Genomic DNA, 14,187 nt, shown 5'->3' with positions numbered 1-14,187 from the left:
ATTTAAGAAGTGGATAGCCGCTTTCGTACTAGGCCAATAATCATTTCCAAGTTTGGTTGGAAATAATCACCTTCAGGTAACAGAAAATCAAGGTCAACAATGATTCTCTTTAACTGGGCCAAAGATGTGGTTCAGTTAAAGGTAACAGCCTGCATACTTTGCAATCACACCAAGTTTTCATTAAGCAGAATTAATTTCTCTGTGCTGTTTCCCTGCAAAGAAGGGGTCCAAGCAAAGAGAGAAAGGCTTTATTGATTTAAACCAACTTCCAACAACTTGGTGCACTCCAGATGTTCTGGACTACAATGTCCATAACTGATTTAAATGCAGTTATTGTAGGTGTAACAATTTGACAGAATTGATTTGACACATATGACAGAAAAGGAGAGGTGGGGGGGGTGAAGTGGGATCGCACTTGTGCTTTGTCTTGTCCAGGCATCCCCAAACTTCGGCCCTCCAGATGTTTTGGACTACAATTCCCATCTTCCCCAACCACTGGTCCTGTTAGCTAGGGATCATGGGAGTTGTAGGCCAAAACATCTGGAGGGCCGCAGTTTGGGGATGCCTGGTCTTGTCCCTTAGCACAAGCGTGCAGGAATCTACAGCCCTCCGGGTGCGGTTGGACTCCAGCTCCCATCAGCTCCAGTCAGTATGGCAAACTGTCAGGGATAATGGAACATGTAGTCCATCAACATCTACAGGGCCACAGGTTTTCCCCCTCCTTTCCACAGCAGGTGAAGAAAACCTGGACTTAATTTGAAGAGACTAGCATAGGTGTAGTTGCATTTATGGTGCATTTAAACCTGGTGACATTTTAAAGGCTGTCCGTTACTCATCCACAGACTTTGGGAAAGAGCTTGGAAACACCTTTCTGCCATTGAAGAGTCATACCCCACTTTGCAATCATGACTTCTGAAACTAGGAAGCCAAGCAACTTCCTAGTAGAAGCCTAGCAAAGGATTTTAACAGGCATCATTTAGAAACTATAGCTAAACCTCAGCAGCTAGATAGTTCAAATCTACTACAGTCTAGCAAAGTGCCCTCATAGGACATTAGAGCTGAGCTATTTAATAATTGCCCTAATTAATATCTGCATGAGTTTTAAAGCTTGCAGAAGCCCTCAGCTGTGCCCAAAGGCTCATCTAAGCTCAGCTAGAAGGCTAAGCACATGGGGAACTCGCTGCAGCTAGGTTTCTTGGAGTTATCTGTGTGGGGCTGGAAACACATGCAGAAGGCAAGTTCACTTGTGGTCCAATTTACTCCGTCAGGCCCTGTGGAGCTACTCACCAGGATCAGTAGGAGATTTGATTGGAGAGTCCATAGGTGTGGGCTCATTGCTTCCCCCTCCTTCCACTCCTCCTTGTGCATTTTCAACATTCAATGTAGTTGATACCGGTGCTGTTGATACATCCTGCCATTATAATATATAAGAAGAATCATGTGAAAATTTCATAGCTGGGAAACATGCAGACACCCAGAACAGCTGCATTCCATGGATCAAAATAGGGGGGACGGGAGGAAGGCAGAGGTGGCACTAAAGCTGCCGTCCCCAAACTGGTCCCTTCCAGATTTTTTTTACTACAAATCCCATCACCCTCAACTGGCACACTTGATGGGAGTTGTAGTCCGAAAGCTCTGGACAGCAGAAGGTTGGGGCAGGCTGCCCTAATGTATACTATTGAATAAAGCAAGTTATTTACAACCCACCAACTAGTTACAGAATAAATAATACATAATATTAAAAGGCAGAGATATTTTTAAGCAAAAAAAAAATTGTCTAAGCAAAATTGCTACATTTAGGAGCTTTGAAACTTATCTTTAGTTTAAAAAATGGAGTTCTCCCAAAAAATTATCAACAGGAACTGATCAGCCTGGAAAAGACTGCATAATGGTGTATATCAGTGTTTCTCTGACCCCCTGAAAAACTGCATTTACAAGTGACTGCTTCTGTGCTATAAGGGAAGCATCTACTATTGACAGAAAGCTTGTTGTGGGTAACTATTGCAGGGGGAAGGGAGGGGAATATTCTGAAAAGGGGCTTGTCTGGCTGGTTGCAATCCTGAACAGAAAAAAATCAACATTGGAATGTTTATTGCAGCTGACACTTGTATTCTGCTAACTTTGCCATTCAGCTTTAAAGGGTAAAGGTAAAGGACCCCTGACAGTTAAGTCCATTCGCAGACAACTCTGGGGTTGCAGTGCTCATCTCGCTTTACTGGCTCAAAGGAGCTGGCGTTTGTCCGCAGACAGTTTCCCCGGGTCATGTGGCCAGCATGACTAAGCCACTTCTCAGGGCCGGCCCTACGTGCAGGCTGGGTGGCGCAGGGCACCATGGTGCCGGCCCGCTAGGAGGGCGCCACGAGCTGCGCCTACCCGCCAGCCGACCGGTCTACAGCGCAGCTGCACCTGCCCACCGCACTGGGAAACGGGGTGGTAGGGCGCCGGAGGGATCCGGCGGGCGCCGGAGGGATCCGGCACACCACGGCGCCGGGAGCGCTTAAGACGGCGCTGCCACTTCTGGCACAACGGAACAGCTTCCGGGTCATGTGGCCAGCATGACAAAGCTGCTTCTGGCGAACCAGAGCAGCGCACGGAAACGTGGTTTACCTTTCCGCTAGAGCTGTACCTATTTATCTACTTGCACTTTTTTGGCGTGCTTTCAAACTGCTAGGTTGGCAGGAGCTGGGACCGAGCAACAGGAGCTTACCCCGTCGCGGGGATTCGAACCACCGACCTTCTGATCAGCAAGCCCAAGAGGCTCAGTGGTTTAGACCACAGCACCACCCACGTCCCTGCCATTCAGCTTTAAAGGGGGCAAAAAGCATAATTATTATTTTCTGCAGTGTCTCCTCCTGGTATGATGAAATTGCCCCCTCCTTTGCATTACTGAAATGCATCCATCCCAAATTCCACCTCATTTCGCAGTTGATGGTTCTACATAACAGCTGCAAGCAAGGTTCAGTCCTCACTGGACTGTTGTGCCCTTATGCAAATACTCCCATGTGTAGGACTTAAGCTGCCTCTATAGGGTAAGTAAGGCTTGTTCACACTACCAAAGGTATACTAGTAATTGTCATGGCTTCCCCCCATCATGCTATGCATTTTTGTGTTTTTACATTGTAAAGCACCCTATGATCATTGGCTGAAGGGTGATTTTTTTTAATTAATTAATAATTGTTATAATAATAATGGGACCCAGGTGGCGCTGTGGGTTAAACCACAGAGTCTAGGGCTTGCTGATCAGAAGGTCGGCGGTTCGAATCCCCGCGACGGGGTGAGCTCCCGTTGCTTGGTCCCAGCTTCTGCTAGATAAATAGGGACCGCTCTGGCGGGAAGGTAAACGGTGTTTCCGTGCGCTGCTCTGGTTCGCCAGAAGCAGCTTTGTCATGCTGGCCACATGACCCGGAAGCTGTCTGCGGACAAACGCCGGCTCCCTCAGCCTATAGAGCGAGATGAGCGCCTCAACCCCAGAGTCGGACACGACTGGAGCTGATGGTCAGGGGGCCCTTTACCTTTACCTTTATAATAATAATAATAGTTCCCTATCTCCCTTTGCAGAACTACAGTTCCCAGGGCTCCCTGGAGAAAGTGCAGAACTGCTGGAACCAGTTTAATCAGTGGCATACATACAACCCCATTTCAAGAACGTCTACCTTGCCTGTTTCTTTCTCCTCAATTTTTTCATCTTTGGGAAATTCATACGTCACGTAGTAGCTGTAGGTGATTATTGGAGCCTCAGGTCCAGTCTCCGGTTCCTCTGGGCCAACAGGATTAGGGACACCTCTGACTTTGCCAACGACCACGACCATTTTAGTGTAGCACCTTAAGAGCTCTGCGAAAGCAGGAGACGAAACATCAAGCGGCAACATCCGTTTGAATACATACAGATCACAGGATAGACAGACACACCCAGGCAGGATGTAACATCTGCCCGCAAACAACTTAGCAAAGCAGGACCGGTCAAGCCGTGGGGGCAAAGGAAGGTGCGCTGTTTCAGCTGTGCAAAGTTCTCATGGGGTTGGGGGTAGAGAGAGCACCGAATTGTGGGTGGGTACAAGCGGGAGCTGCAACAAAATGCTGCAGTGTAGAATGCTCCTGTTCAGGGTTCAGCTACACCTACTCTCAGGACACTCCATTCCATTCCCTCTGGCTTTCCAACAATCAGAATTCTGTGTCTTCACAGAATGCTCAGCATTCGCACGGGTGTTTGAGGGTTAAAATGGAGGCAATCCAGCATGTCACATCAAAACACGGGATTGCAACCTTGCACGATATCAGAGAGCCCCAAAACGCGCATTTTGTGACTCCATGATACCACGCAAGGTGGCAGTCCTGAATGTTTTGCACCAAAATGTGTTCTGAGACTCTGTGACCTCATGGCGGAGGAGGGAGGGGATTCTAAGATAAAAATGATGGAGGGTATTGCTCTGGCACAGCATTTTAACTTCCTCTAGCTTTGCTTCCGCACAAATCCTATTCTATTTCAGAAGAGGCCTAAAAGTCTACACCACTAGGGGTCACCCAAGGACCACAATATTACAGGGGCTGGGGAGAAACCGAATATTGAGGCTCCAGTTGTCCAGCTGCACTGCAAAGCTATGTTTGGCATTCTGAGTATGAGTCAATTCTTTTGCTTGCCCTGACTATTACACCTTGGATGTTTTGGCTGCTGGAACTAAGATATCCCTGCCTGGCCACTTGTCAGGGATGTGGAAATTCCATCAACGGACTGCTCACCTGGAGTGCTAGACAGGTCTAAGAAGTCGTGTCTCTCGTCAGGTGTGATGATCACATCATCAAGCGTGCAGAGTTTTGGCAGGCTGTCGATGACGAACCCCCTGTAGCCAGGCAGCAGGGCGAGTGGGTTTCCCTGTAGCACCAGAACCCGCAGCTTCTTCATCGTCAAAAGCTTCAAGAGGAGGCTCAGCAAGTTGGTGAAATTGTTGTAGCTCAAGTCGAGGGAGACGAGTTTCGGCCTAAAGCAAAATGAGCCAAGGAAGGGAAGGGAATGGGTCTTTAGTGAGAGCTAATGGGAACAGGGGCAGGTAACATGGGTGTTACTGGCTGGGCCTGGTGGGAGTTGGAGTCCTACAGGATATGGGGAGGACCACATTGGGCACCTCGAGATTAAAGGCATCTGAACTGGACTCAGTGATATGCATGCACATATGAACATAGTGTCCCACATTCTCTGTGTGTCCCACCTGGCAACGGGTGAACCCATCAATTTTAGTCTCTCTCCATTTCTCATTTTTCCAACCTTAAATTCAGTTCTCCCCATTTCGATATCAAAATCTGTAATTATTTCGTAATACAGTATGATTGCAACTTACACATATTTTAACTGGCATGATCTCAACCATATGCGATTGAAGGGCACAGGTTAAATCCAAGCATGGCAGGGAGCTTTTGTGTGCTTGTGCAAGATCTTGCAGGGCAACCCACATTCCTGCAAGATCTCTCACAATCACCCCATGGCTTCCAGAGCTGGAAGGTCTGGTTGGGGTTACGCAGCATGGAAAATGCTTTTAAGCTCTCCGCCATCATCGTTGAGCATGGCCTACTCAGTGCAACAGGATCAGGGAGTGCTAGCCATGGAGCGGTACCAAGAGTTTGGATATACAAAATTTCCATGTATACTGAACCCCTACTCAAGATGAAATAGAACTGTGCATACATTTACATGCAATTTTATCTAATATACACATTTATGCAAGGCAATTCCCCCTAATACAATGCACGTACAATTGTACCTTGGAAGTCGAACGGAATCCATTCTGGAAGTCCGATTGACTTCCAAAACGTTCGGAAACCAAAGCATAGCTTCTGACTGGCTGCAGGAAGTTCCTGCAGCCAAACGAAAGCTGCAGAAGCCCCATCAGACGTTTGCCTTCCAAAAAACTAAATTTCTCCTCCATTCCTCTTCCTGCCTGATTAAAAGTTTCCCGTTACCAGTAAGTGTCTGTGAGATACTGTTCTTCAGACGAACCAAGCTGGCAATTGTGGCCGAGGCCGAGATGCTGGAGTTCAGGAGGCGGGTGGGCACACAAGTCCTTCAGACCATCCACTTCGTTGCCACAAAGTTCTAGGACCTGCCAAGTGGAGGGAGAGGGAGGAAATAACCTTTCGGGTGACAAAGAGGGCGAAAGTGCTGGATACACATCCAAATCGTTCAATGGGACTCCTCAGATAGAAGGAGAAAGAATAGGAATTTTACCTCCAGGGAAAGCACAAACCCAAACAACACGAACTTTCTGCTCGTTTCTTTCACACAGAGAAGCTTCCAGAACCATCTTAAATTAATATCAATACTTTCTGTACCAAGAAATGCAATCTGACTCTTTCTGACCCAGAAAGAGCCCTGCGGCTGGATCAGACCAAATGCCTGTGTATTCCAGCAGCCTGTTTCTCACAGTGGCCAATCCTATGTTCCAGTGGGAAGCTCAGCAGCCGGCATAGCTGCCAAGTCTCCCGTTTTCCCCGGGAAACCCCCGTTTTTCCGGCTGTCCCCAGCGGAAAAAACGGATTTTTGTTTTTTCCCGGTTTATTCTGGTGCGGCGGCCATTTTGGAACTGGGCGGAGCATGCTCAGAAGCGACTTTTGATGCTGCTCTGCCCAGTTCCAAAATGGCTGCAGCGCGACTTCTGGTGTGGCAGCCATTTTGGAACTGGGCACAGCAGCATCAAAAGTCACTTCTGAGCATGCTCCGCCCAGTTCCAAAATGGCCGTCATGCTACTTCCGGTATGCTACTTTCGGTCCAGTCCCTTATTTTTCAGAGAGGAACTTGGCAGGTATGGCAGCCGGTCCTCCCACCAACTACCTGACTTTCTCAGCTCCATGTATCTTCCAATCCACCAACTTCTCCCATGTCTCCCACCTGCAGATACCTTTAGGGTTGGAGGGAGGTTACTGGAGTTGATCTTGCTGATGTGATTTGCGCTCAGGATTAGCTCTTCCAGGTTGGGGAACTTTAACAAATCAGCATCAATTTCAGTCACCTAGAAAGAGGGTAAAACACAAACAACGCTCATGCTCAGGGAGTCAAAGGTCTCTCAAAGGTCATCCAGCCCATTCCTCTTATCCTGACTAAACTGCGAGTGGTTACAAGCAGGAATGCAGCCAGGTGACCTAAGAAAATGAATTAACCCTACCCAGCAAACAAAAATCACACTCAATTTCTTGTTTTAAAATTGTCAGAACTGTGTGCAACTTGCACTCAAAAATGCAGTGCCATGGTAATCCAAATACAGAAGGCAGTTACGTCCCACCTGAGCACTCTGCAGTCAGAAAGGAGCAGTTGATGCACATAGATCACAGAATCCTAGAGTTGGAAGGGACCCTGAGGACCATCTAGTCCAGTGATGGGCAACCTTTTGAGCTTGGTGTGTCAAAATTTGCCAAAAAACTGAGCATAACTCAGGTGGTGTGTCACTTCGAGAAAAAAACCATAATTTCGCGATATTTATAGTTTAAATAACAAAAATGTATAATTGTAATATATAACTGTATTTAATAAACCAAAAACTAATTATTTAACCGAACCAAACCAAAAACCCCTTTATATCACAAAGTGCCCAGAGTTGTTGAGCTTTTTGGGGGGGCTGCTGACCAAAGTTTTGGAGGTTTTTTTGGGGGGTGCAAAAGTTGCTTTGCTTTTGGGGGGGGATGCCCCAAAGCTGCTGTGCTTTTTGGGGGGGGGAAGAGAACAGAAATAAATGAAGAATAATACCTTCGCTGGAATTAACACGCAGCACCGACATAGTCTGCCGAAGCGCCAAAAAACCCCAGCACAGAACAGGTTAAAAAACGAACGCTGCTACACCTAATCATCGTCTGCCAAAGCGCCAGAAAAAACAACACAGAAAGGGTTAAAAAACCAATCTCTGGCTACCAGCAACAACAACAAAAAAAAAGGATCCGGGCTGCACCGTGAGGAGGAGCAGGAGAACAAATGGGGGGGGGACAACAACAACAGTGCGAATGGGCCGCGTGCCAGCAGTGAGGGCTCTGCATGTCACATCTGACACGCGTGTCATAGGTTTGCCATCACTGATCTAGTCCAACCCCCTACAATGAAGGCACACATAGCTGTCCCATTCGGGGATCAAACTTGCAACCTTGGTGTTATCAACACCATGCTCTAACCAACTGAGCTATCCACAGAAGGGGAGCACTCAAGCTCTGAGTCAAAGTGGCACAACCAAGGCATTGGCATCAGAACAGAATATATGCACTAGGCTGTTCCCTGGGCCACAGGCTGTCCCTCAACATGGCTTGGGTGCTTTCCACACAGAACTATGCAAGCCCTGAAAATCAGCTGATCCCTGAGGCTTCTTTAGGGCCACATTGACCTATGCAAGTGCCAACAATTAGATGACTGTCAACACCTGCACAGCTCTGCAAAACAAAAACAAAAACCCACTCCCTCGACCATCAGCTGACTGTTGGCACTTGCAAAGCAACAGACACAAGGCTTTGTAGGTGCTGCCCCCACAGGTAAGTGGGCTTAGCTTGGCCACAATGGCCTTACAGGTCAAACGGGGAGGGCTGGTGGGCCCCACTTGACCTTGGAGGGGAGCCGAGGGGTTCCCTAATCCTTGCGCTATGGCCTTAACCCCCCAAGGGTCTTGGCCACCCACATTTTTGTTCACAATCCTGAGCGATTTGAAGTAGGAGAAGATTAGGCTGTCCTGGATGTCCCTTGGAGACTGCACAGCCAGCTCCCTCAGCTGCTGGTCCTCAGGGCTGCAGTCAGCAGGCAGGGCCCACGGAGAGCCGAGGCTTCTCAGGTAGTCGGTGAGCGATTCCACACTTTCCTCATCTGGCGGCAGGAACCCATTGCGAGAGGAAGCTCTGGCCTCTGGCAAGGCCCATATGGAGGAAACTTTAGCCTTCCTCGGTGGGAAACGGGACTTATTCTGCGGAGGACAGAAAGGAGGAGTGTATAAGCTTCTGCTGGGGCCACTACAGAGAAGGAGACACGAAACCCACAGGCTGAGAGTCTACAGAAGCCGCTCTCTATCTATTGCTCCGATGGACAACCTGATAAGTGAGGAGGGTCTTGGCCAGGGGTCCCCAAACTAAGGCCCAGGGGCCGGATGCGGCCCAATCGCCATCTCAATCCAGCCCGCGGACAGTCCGGAAATCACCATGTTTTTACATGAGTAGAATGTGTCCTTTTATTTAAAATGCACCTCTGGGTTATTTGTGGAGCATAGGAATTCATTCATTTTTTTTTTCAAAATATAGTCCGGCCCCCCCACAAGGTCTGAAGGACAGTGGACCGGCCCCCTGCTGAAAAAGTTCGCTGACCCCTGGTCTTGGCAGACCACTTAAAACATCTTCCCACCTGCTGTAGCGATTGTACTGAGCATGATTTTTAATTTTGTGAGTGTGTGTATCTGTGTGTGTATTGCTTATGTTATTTCTTATATTGTATTTCATTGTGCTGAAATTTGCATTCTCTTCCATTCACACTGCAACACACTCGGTCCACTGTAAGACACTGCTGAGGGGGAGGGGGAGGCCTGGGATCTGCCCCTGCCCGCCACTGGCACCCCACACCTCGGCCAGCCCGCGTGGAAGTGCCATGGGGCAGCTAGTTATTTGCTGGGCGGAAGGGACAGAGAGCACGAGGGTCCGCTCCCCTTGCTCCCTCTCCCCCGCCCTCCCCCCAGCCCCCATCTCCCGTCGCCCTCCTCCCTGCTCCCCTCTCCCCAGCTCACCCAGCTCCCGATCCCGCAGGGAAACTGGTCCAGGCACAGCCGGCGGAGGTGCTCCCAGAAGGCGGCGGAGGCGGCGCCGGGACCCGCCATGGCCGAGCATCCCTCGCCGGCGTCCCCCGTTGCCAGGCGACGGGCTGGGTTGCCGCGCGACGCCGAGGCTCCCTGGGCTTGCTTCCGGGTGGACGCGCCGAGGGCTGAGCTGCGCGGGATCCTTGCCTGGAATCACTTCTTTGTAGACGCTGCTGCAATCAACGGGTGCCTTGCGCACTTCGCCGGGCGCGCAGGATGCGCCGCACGTTTGGAATGTTGCTTTATTGTGTGTTTAAATGTTGCAAAGCTGCCCTGGGAATTTTGCTGACAGGCTGGGTAGGAAATTCCTCGGATGTAAATACACGCAATGCCCTCTCGAGAATCTGCTTCGGTTTGGCAAAACAGTCCGGAGTTGCCAGATTAGTCCGTGCACGCGCTTCCCCCCGTTTCCTCCGCTACCAGCGCGCTCCCACCGCTGGGGTTGGGAAGCGGTGCGCGCGCAGCGAAGTTGGCTCTGCATTTCCCCAGGGCGGAGCATTGCACTGCAAGGCAAGGGGGCAGTCGAAGCCGAAATAGAGAAAGTGAAAGAAAGAAAGCCAAAGTCTGATAAGAAAATAAAACTAGACAGGTCATCAAGGGATGGCGTGGGGAGCAAATCACAGGAAGAAGAATATTAATAGGAGAAAATAAATTATGTTTTTATATTCTTCTGGAAGCCGCCCAAGGTGGCAGATGGGCAGGGTATAATTTATTTCTTTATTTAGGCAAAAAGAAGAACATGGTAAAGGAAAAGGAGGTGTAATGGTAATACTGTAGAATGAGAAAAATTCAGTGAGAAAAAGTTAGAAACTCACAGGCAACAGGCAGAGGTGTAATAAAATGTGGTGGTTGAAACCCAAGTTGGAGGAAGCGGGAACAAAGAGGTGAAAGGCGGCATATCCTGTAGAAAGGTAGCCTTATAGGCAGCCAAACAAAATAAAAGGAAATCCAGAGGGATGCGGGTGGCGCTGTGGTCTAAACCACTGAGCCTAGGGCTTGTCAATCGAAAGGTCGGCGGTTCGAATCCCTGCGACGGGGTGAGCTCCTGTTGCTTGGTCCCTGCTCCTGCCCACCTAGCAGTTCAAAAGCATGTCAAAGTGCAAGTAGATAAGTAGGTACTTGCTCCAGCGGGAAGGTAAACAGCGATTCCGTGCGCTGCTCTGGTTCACCAGAAGCGGCTTAGTCATGCTGGCCACATGACCCAGAAGCTGTCTGCGGACAAACGTCGGCTCCCTCGACCTATAATAATAATAATAATAATAAATTTTTATTTATACCCCGCCCTCCCCAGTCAAAAACCGGGCTCAGGGCGGCTGACACCAACAGAACCACAATAAAACATAAAAACAATTAATTAAAATACAGATTAAAATACAGTATTAAAATTTAAAGTGCAGCCTCATTTCAAGTAGGCCATAAGTGGCTGACATCAACAGAACCACAATAAAACATAAAAACAATTAGTTAAAATACAGATTAAAATACAGTATTAAAATTTAAAGTGCAGCCTCATTTCAAGTAGGCCATAAATCCAAGCCATGAGGGAGAAAAACACAAGTGAGATGAGCACGCAACCCCAGAGTCGTCTGCGACTGGGCCTAACGGTCAGGGGTACCTTTACCTTTACAGTGGAACCTCAGTTTTTGAACGTAATCCGTTCCAGAATACCATTCGACTTCTGAAACATTCAAAAACCGAGGCACAAAGGGCTGTCGGCAAATTCAGTTGAGAAAATGGAAAAACACGCAGCGGAGCCATTCAACTTCCAAGGCACGTTCGAAAACGGAAGCATTTACTTCCAGGTTTTCGGAGGTTCGGGTTCCGAAACGTTCGTCAACAGAGACGTTCGAGAACTGAGGTTCCACTGTAGATAATCAGGCCCAAGAAATCAGACCAGGCAGAGACCAAGGTATGAATGTAACAGAAAAAAACAATGACTTGCCTCCTTATATTAACAGGTGCACCAGACTGGCAGCATAGGAAAGAAACCAGACTAATCAAAATGTAAGGAAAAAGGTGTCAGTGAACCAGCCAGCAATAAATCACACAGAGTTGATGAAGTTAACTCTTTATTAGAAAAAAGAAGGCCTGCTCAGGGGTGCCAGGCCTAATGAGCACAGCAACTCTTATTGGTTGGCAGTTGTGAAGGCTGAAGGTCCCCATCTTCCCACAGCTGCCTAATTCTCCTCCTCCCCTGGGTCCTTCTCAAGCAATCTTAGACTATGCCGATGTGCCTGTCTCTGCTCCTCCTACTTCATACTGTTGGATTTTTTGAATAGTCAAGTTACTGTAGAGCCGGTCTAATGTAAATACTGTCTGTTTAAGAGAAACAGGTGCCGGTGATTTCTGTTAATTGCTCACAGGCGTGGGCTCTGCTCCTTGAATATAAGGCTCTGCCAAAAATGCCTTCTGTATCTCTTAGTTAGATCTTTCAGTTTGATTCGTCTCTTAGTAGATCACTCTCTCAGTTGAATGTATCTCTTAGGAGAACTGTATCTCTCGGTGAGATCAGTACCTTAGTTGGATAATACTTAGTTGATTCTCAGTTGTTCTCAGTTTAAGAGATTCCAAGTTGAATCTTAGTAAGAGAGACTCTCAGTTTAAGAGATTCCTTAGTTGAATCTTAGTATGAGAGTTGTTTAGTTACAAAGCTAGTTTGCTGTTAATTCTCGGGTAGTTTAATGGGAGTTATGTGGGAGTTTGTGGGAGGTTTGGAATGGATTGAAGGTTGGAATGTGGGTAGATAAAGTTGCTAAGAGAGAAAGCATTTATCTTTAGTTTAAAGTCTCTTTAGAGTCAGTTTGTTTTTCAGTTAAAGAAACCCAACCGTTTGTATTTTTCATCTGTATACTTTTACAAGTGTGCAGCTAGTAAGGGGTTTCATATAAGGGAGATAATTCCCTACGCTCTTGGTGGTGTTTTCTTAGCCAGGTCAATTTCTGACTGTGTATACTCTGCGTGAAGCATACTTTAAAGGGCCGCTGGAAACTGGGATATATTTTTTAGGTTAAGCAAGTCTCAATACCCAGTTTTCTCCAATATTATTCTTATCACATATATATATATATATTCCAAAACATACCTCTTCTGGTCCTGGGAGACCAGGAGAAGGGAAGCTTGTTGCAGCAGGATGGGGAGACCCCCCCATGCCTATTCACCAGCTGAACTTCTCTCTGCCTCTTGGCCTCCTTCCTCTCTTGCTTCTGGACTTCTCTCTCCCACAGACTCTCCCTGCTCACTAAACCCCGTTACCTCTTCAATTTCTGACACCTCCTCCCTGGCGTCTCCCTCTTCTTCCCCTGACCGCTCATCGTCATCCCACCACCACTTCCCAGGCTCTGAGCCTTCATCCCTTATGGATTCCCCATCTGGTGCCTCCCACCTTTCCTCTGTGTCCAGCCCAATAGTGGCCAAACACAGCCCTCCAGATGTTTTGGGACTACAGTTCCCATCATCCCTGACCACTGGTTCTGTTAGCTAGGGATGATGGGAGTTGTAATTCCAAAACATCTGGAGGGCCGAGTTTGGCCACCACTGGTCTAGCCAGTCCATGGCACACAGTAAGAGGAAAATGATAAGTGCTATGGCTGCATTGCCTTTACTTGATTGAGCCTGTTTTATCTTTTTGGAGAGTTCCTCAACGTGGCCCAGCATGTCTGGCTTCCTTTGGGGGCAGGAATTAGTTTCCAAATTAACCTCACGACAGTGGCTTCTTCTTAAATCTTCATTATCTGGCTGCTCTTATCCACATAGGCTTGCATATGTGTATTTAATCGTGGCAATCTTGAGACAAAACTATTTATCTCTTCCTTTTCCTATTCTTTTTAGAGCAAAAGAAGAAGAAGAAAGCACCCAAAAAGGCCCTCTGAAACAAAAATGCACATTGAAGGCAATGCATTCAAGGCTATATCATCTTCTTCTATTGGTCAGACTCTCCTCTACCCCCAAATCTGGCAAATTGAGCAGATTGTTCCCATGTCGCGGAAACAGATATGCTTCGATGAGGTCTACAGCTTTGGATTCCACTTCAGTAAAGAATCCAGTGGCTCTTATGCTATGAAATGGGCCTATCAGCTATCCCTAGTGTACACCAGACCACACTGAAAATAACAAGGAAAAATGCTGATGACCAACTGGGTTCGCTCATAAAATAGTGACACACAGAAAAGCAATGAAAAATTCAACAGGTAAAGCCTTTGTAGACAAGAAAGTCGAATAGCAGAGATAAATTTAAGCTGCTTTTCTATATGGCCATTTGCTGTAAATGGTGAAGCAGAGATAATGAGAAGTTTGTAATCCTCCAAGCTACAGGTTTCTTTCACATTATCATCACATGCTGAAAAGAAAAGTCATTTTTTCAGTTACAAAACAATAAACTGTGGGCTAATGGTT

At 47.7% G+C, this 14,187-nt stretch overlaps 1 protein-coding gene and 1 long non-coding RNA gene across 4 annotated transcripts in view; one reads left to right on the top strand and one right to left on the bottom strand.

Annotated features, from left to right (window-relative positions):
* Positions 1 to 10,031, bottom strand: part of LRRC43 (leucine rich repeat containing 43) — a 26,309-nt gene extending 16,278 nt beyond the window's left edge. For 2 of the 3 annotated variants that reach the window (XM_060269475.2, XM_088659312.1), the window contains exons 1-7: positions 9,727 to 9,918; positions 8,641 to 8,919; positions 6,889 to 6,999; positions 5,953 to 6,092; positions 4,738 to 4,976; positions 3,654 to 3,832; positions 1,288 to 1,411 (exon numbers count right to left, since the gene is read on the bottom strand). In XM_060269475.2, coding sequence (XP_060125458.1) covers positions 1,288 to 1,411; positions 3,654 to 3,832; positions 4,738 to 4,976; positions 5,953 to 6,092; positions 6,889 to 6,999; positions 8,641 to 8,919; positions 9,727 to 9,816 — 1,162 coding nt within the window. In that variant the 5' untranslated portion in view covers positions 9,817 to 9,918. Of the gene's footprint in view, positions 1 to 1,287; positions 1,412 to 3,653; positions 3,833 to 4,737; positions 4,977 to 5,952; positions 6,093 to 6,888; positions 7,000 to 8,640; positions 8,920 to 9,726 lie in introns of all 3 variants that reach the window. The other variant, XR_015947389.1, reaches the window with a different exon arrangement.
* Positions 9,912 to 14,187, top strand: LOC148683076 (uncharacterized). Its single transcript, XR_015947391.1, has 2 exons — positions 9,912 to 10,092; positions 13,624 to 14,187. It is a non-coding gene; the product is annotated as an uncharacterized LOC148683076 (long non-coding RNA).

Source organism: Zootoca vivipara, chromosome 16, assembly GCF_965207765.1.
Source record: "Zootoca vivipara chromosome 16, rZooViv2.hap1.1, whole genome shotgun sequence".
NCBI lineage: Eukaryota > Metazoa > Chordata > Lepidosauria > Squamata > Lacertidae > Zootoca > Zootoca vivipara.
The sequence above is the reverse complement of the archived record's forward strand: the minus strand, read 5'-3'. Positions and strand labels throughout refer to the sequence as shown.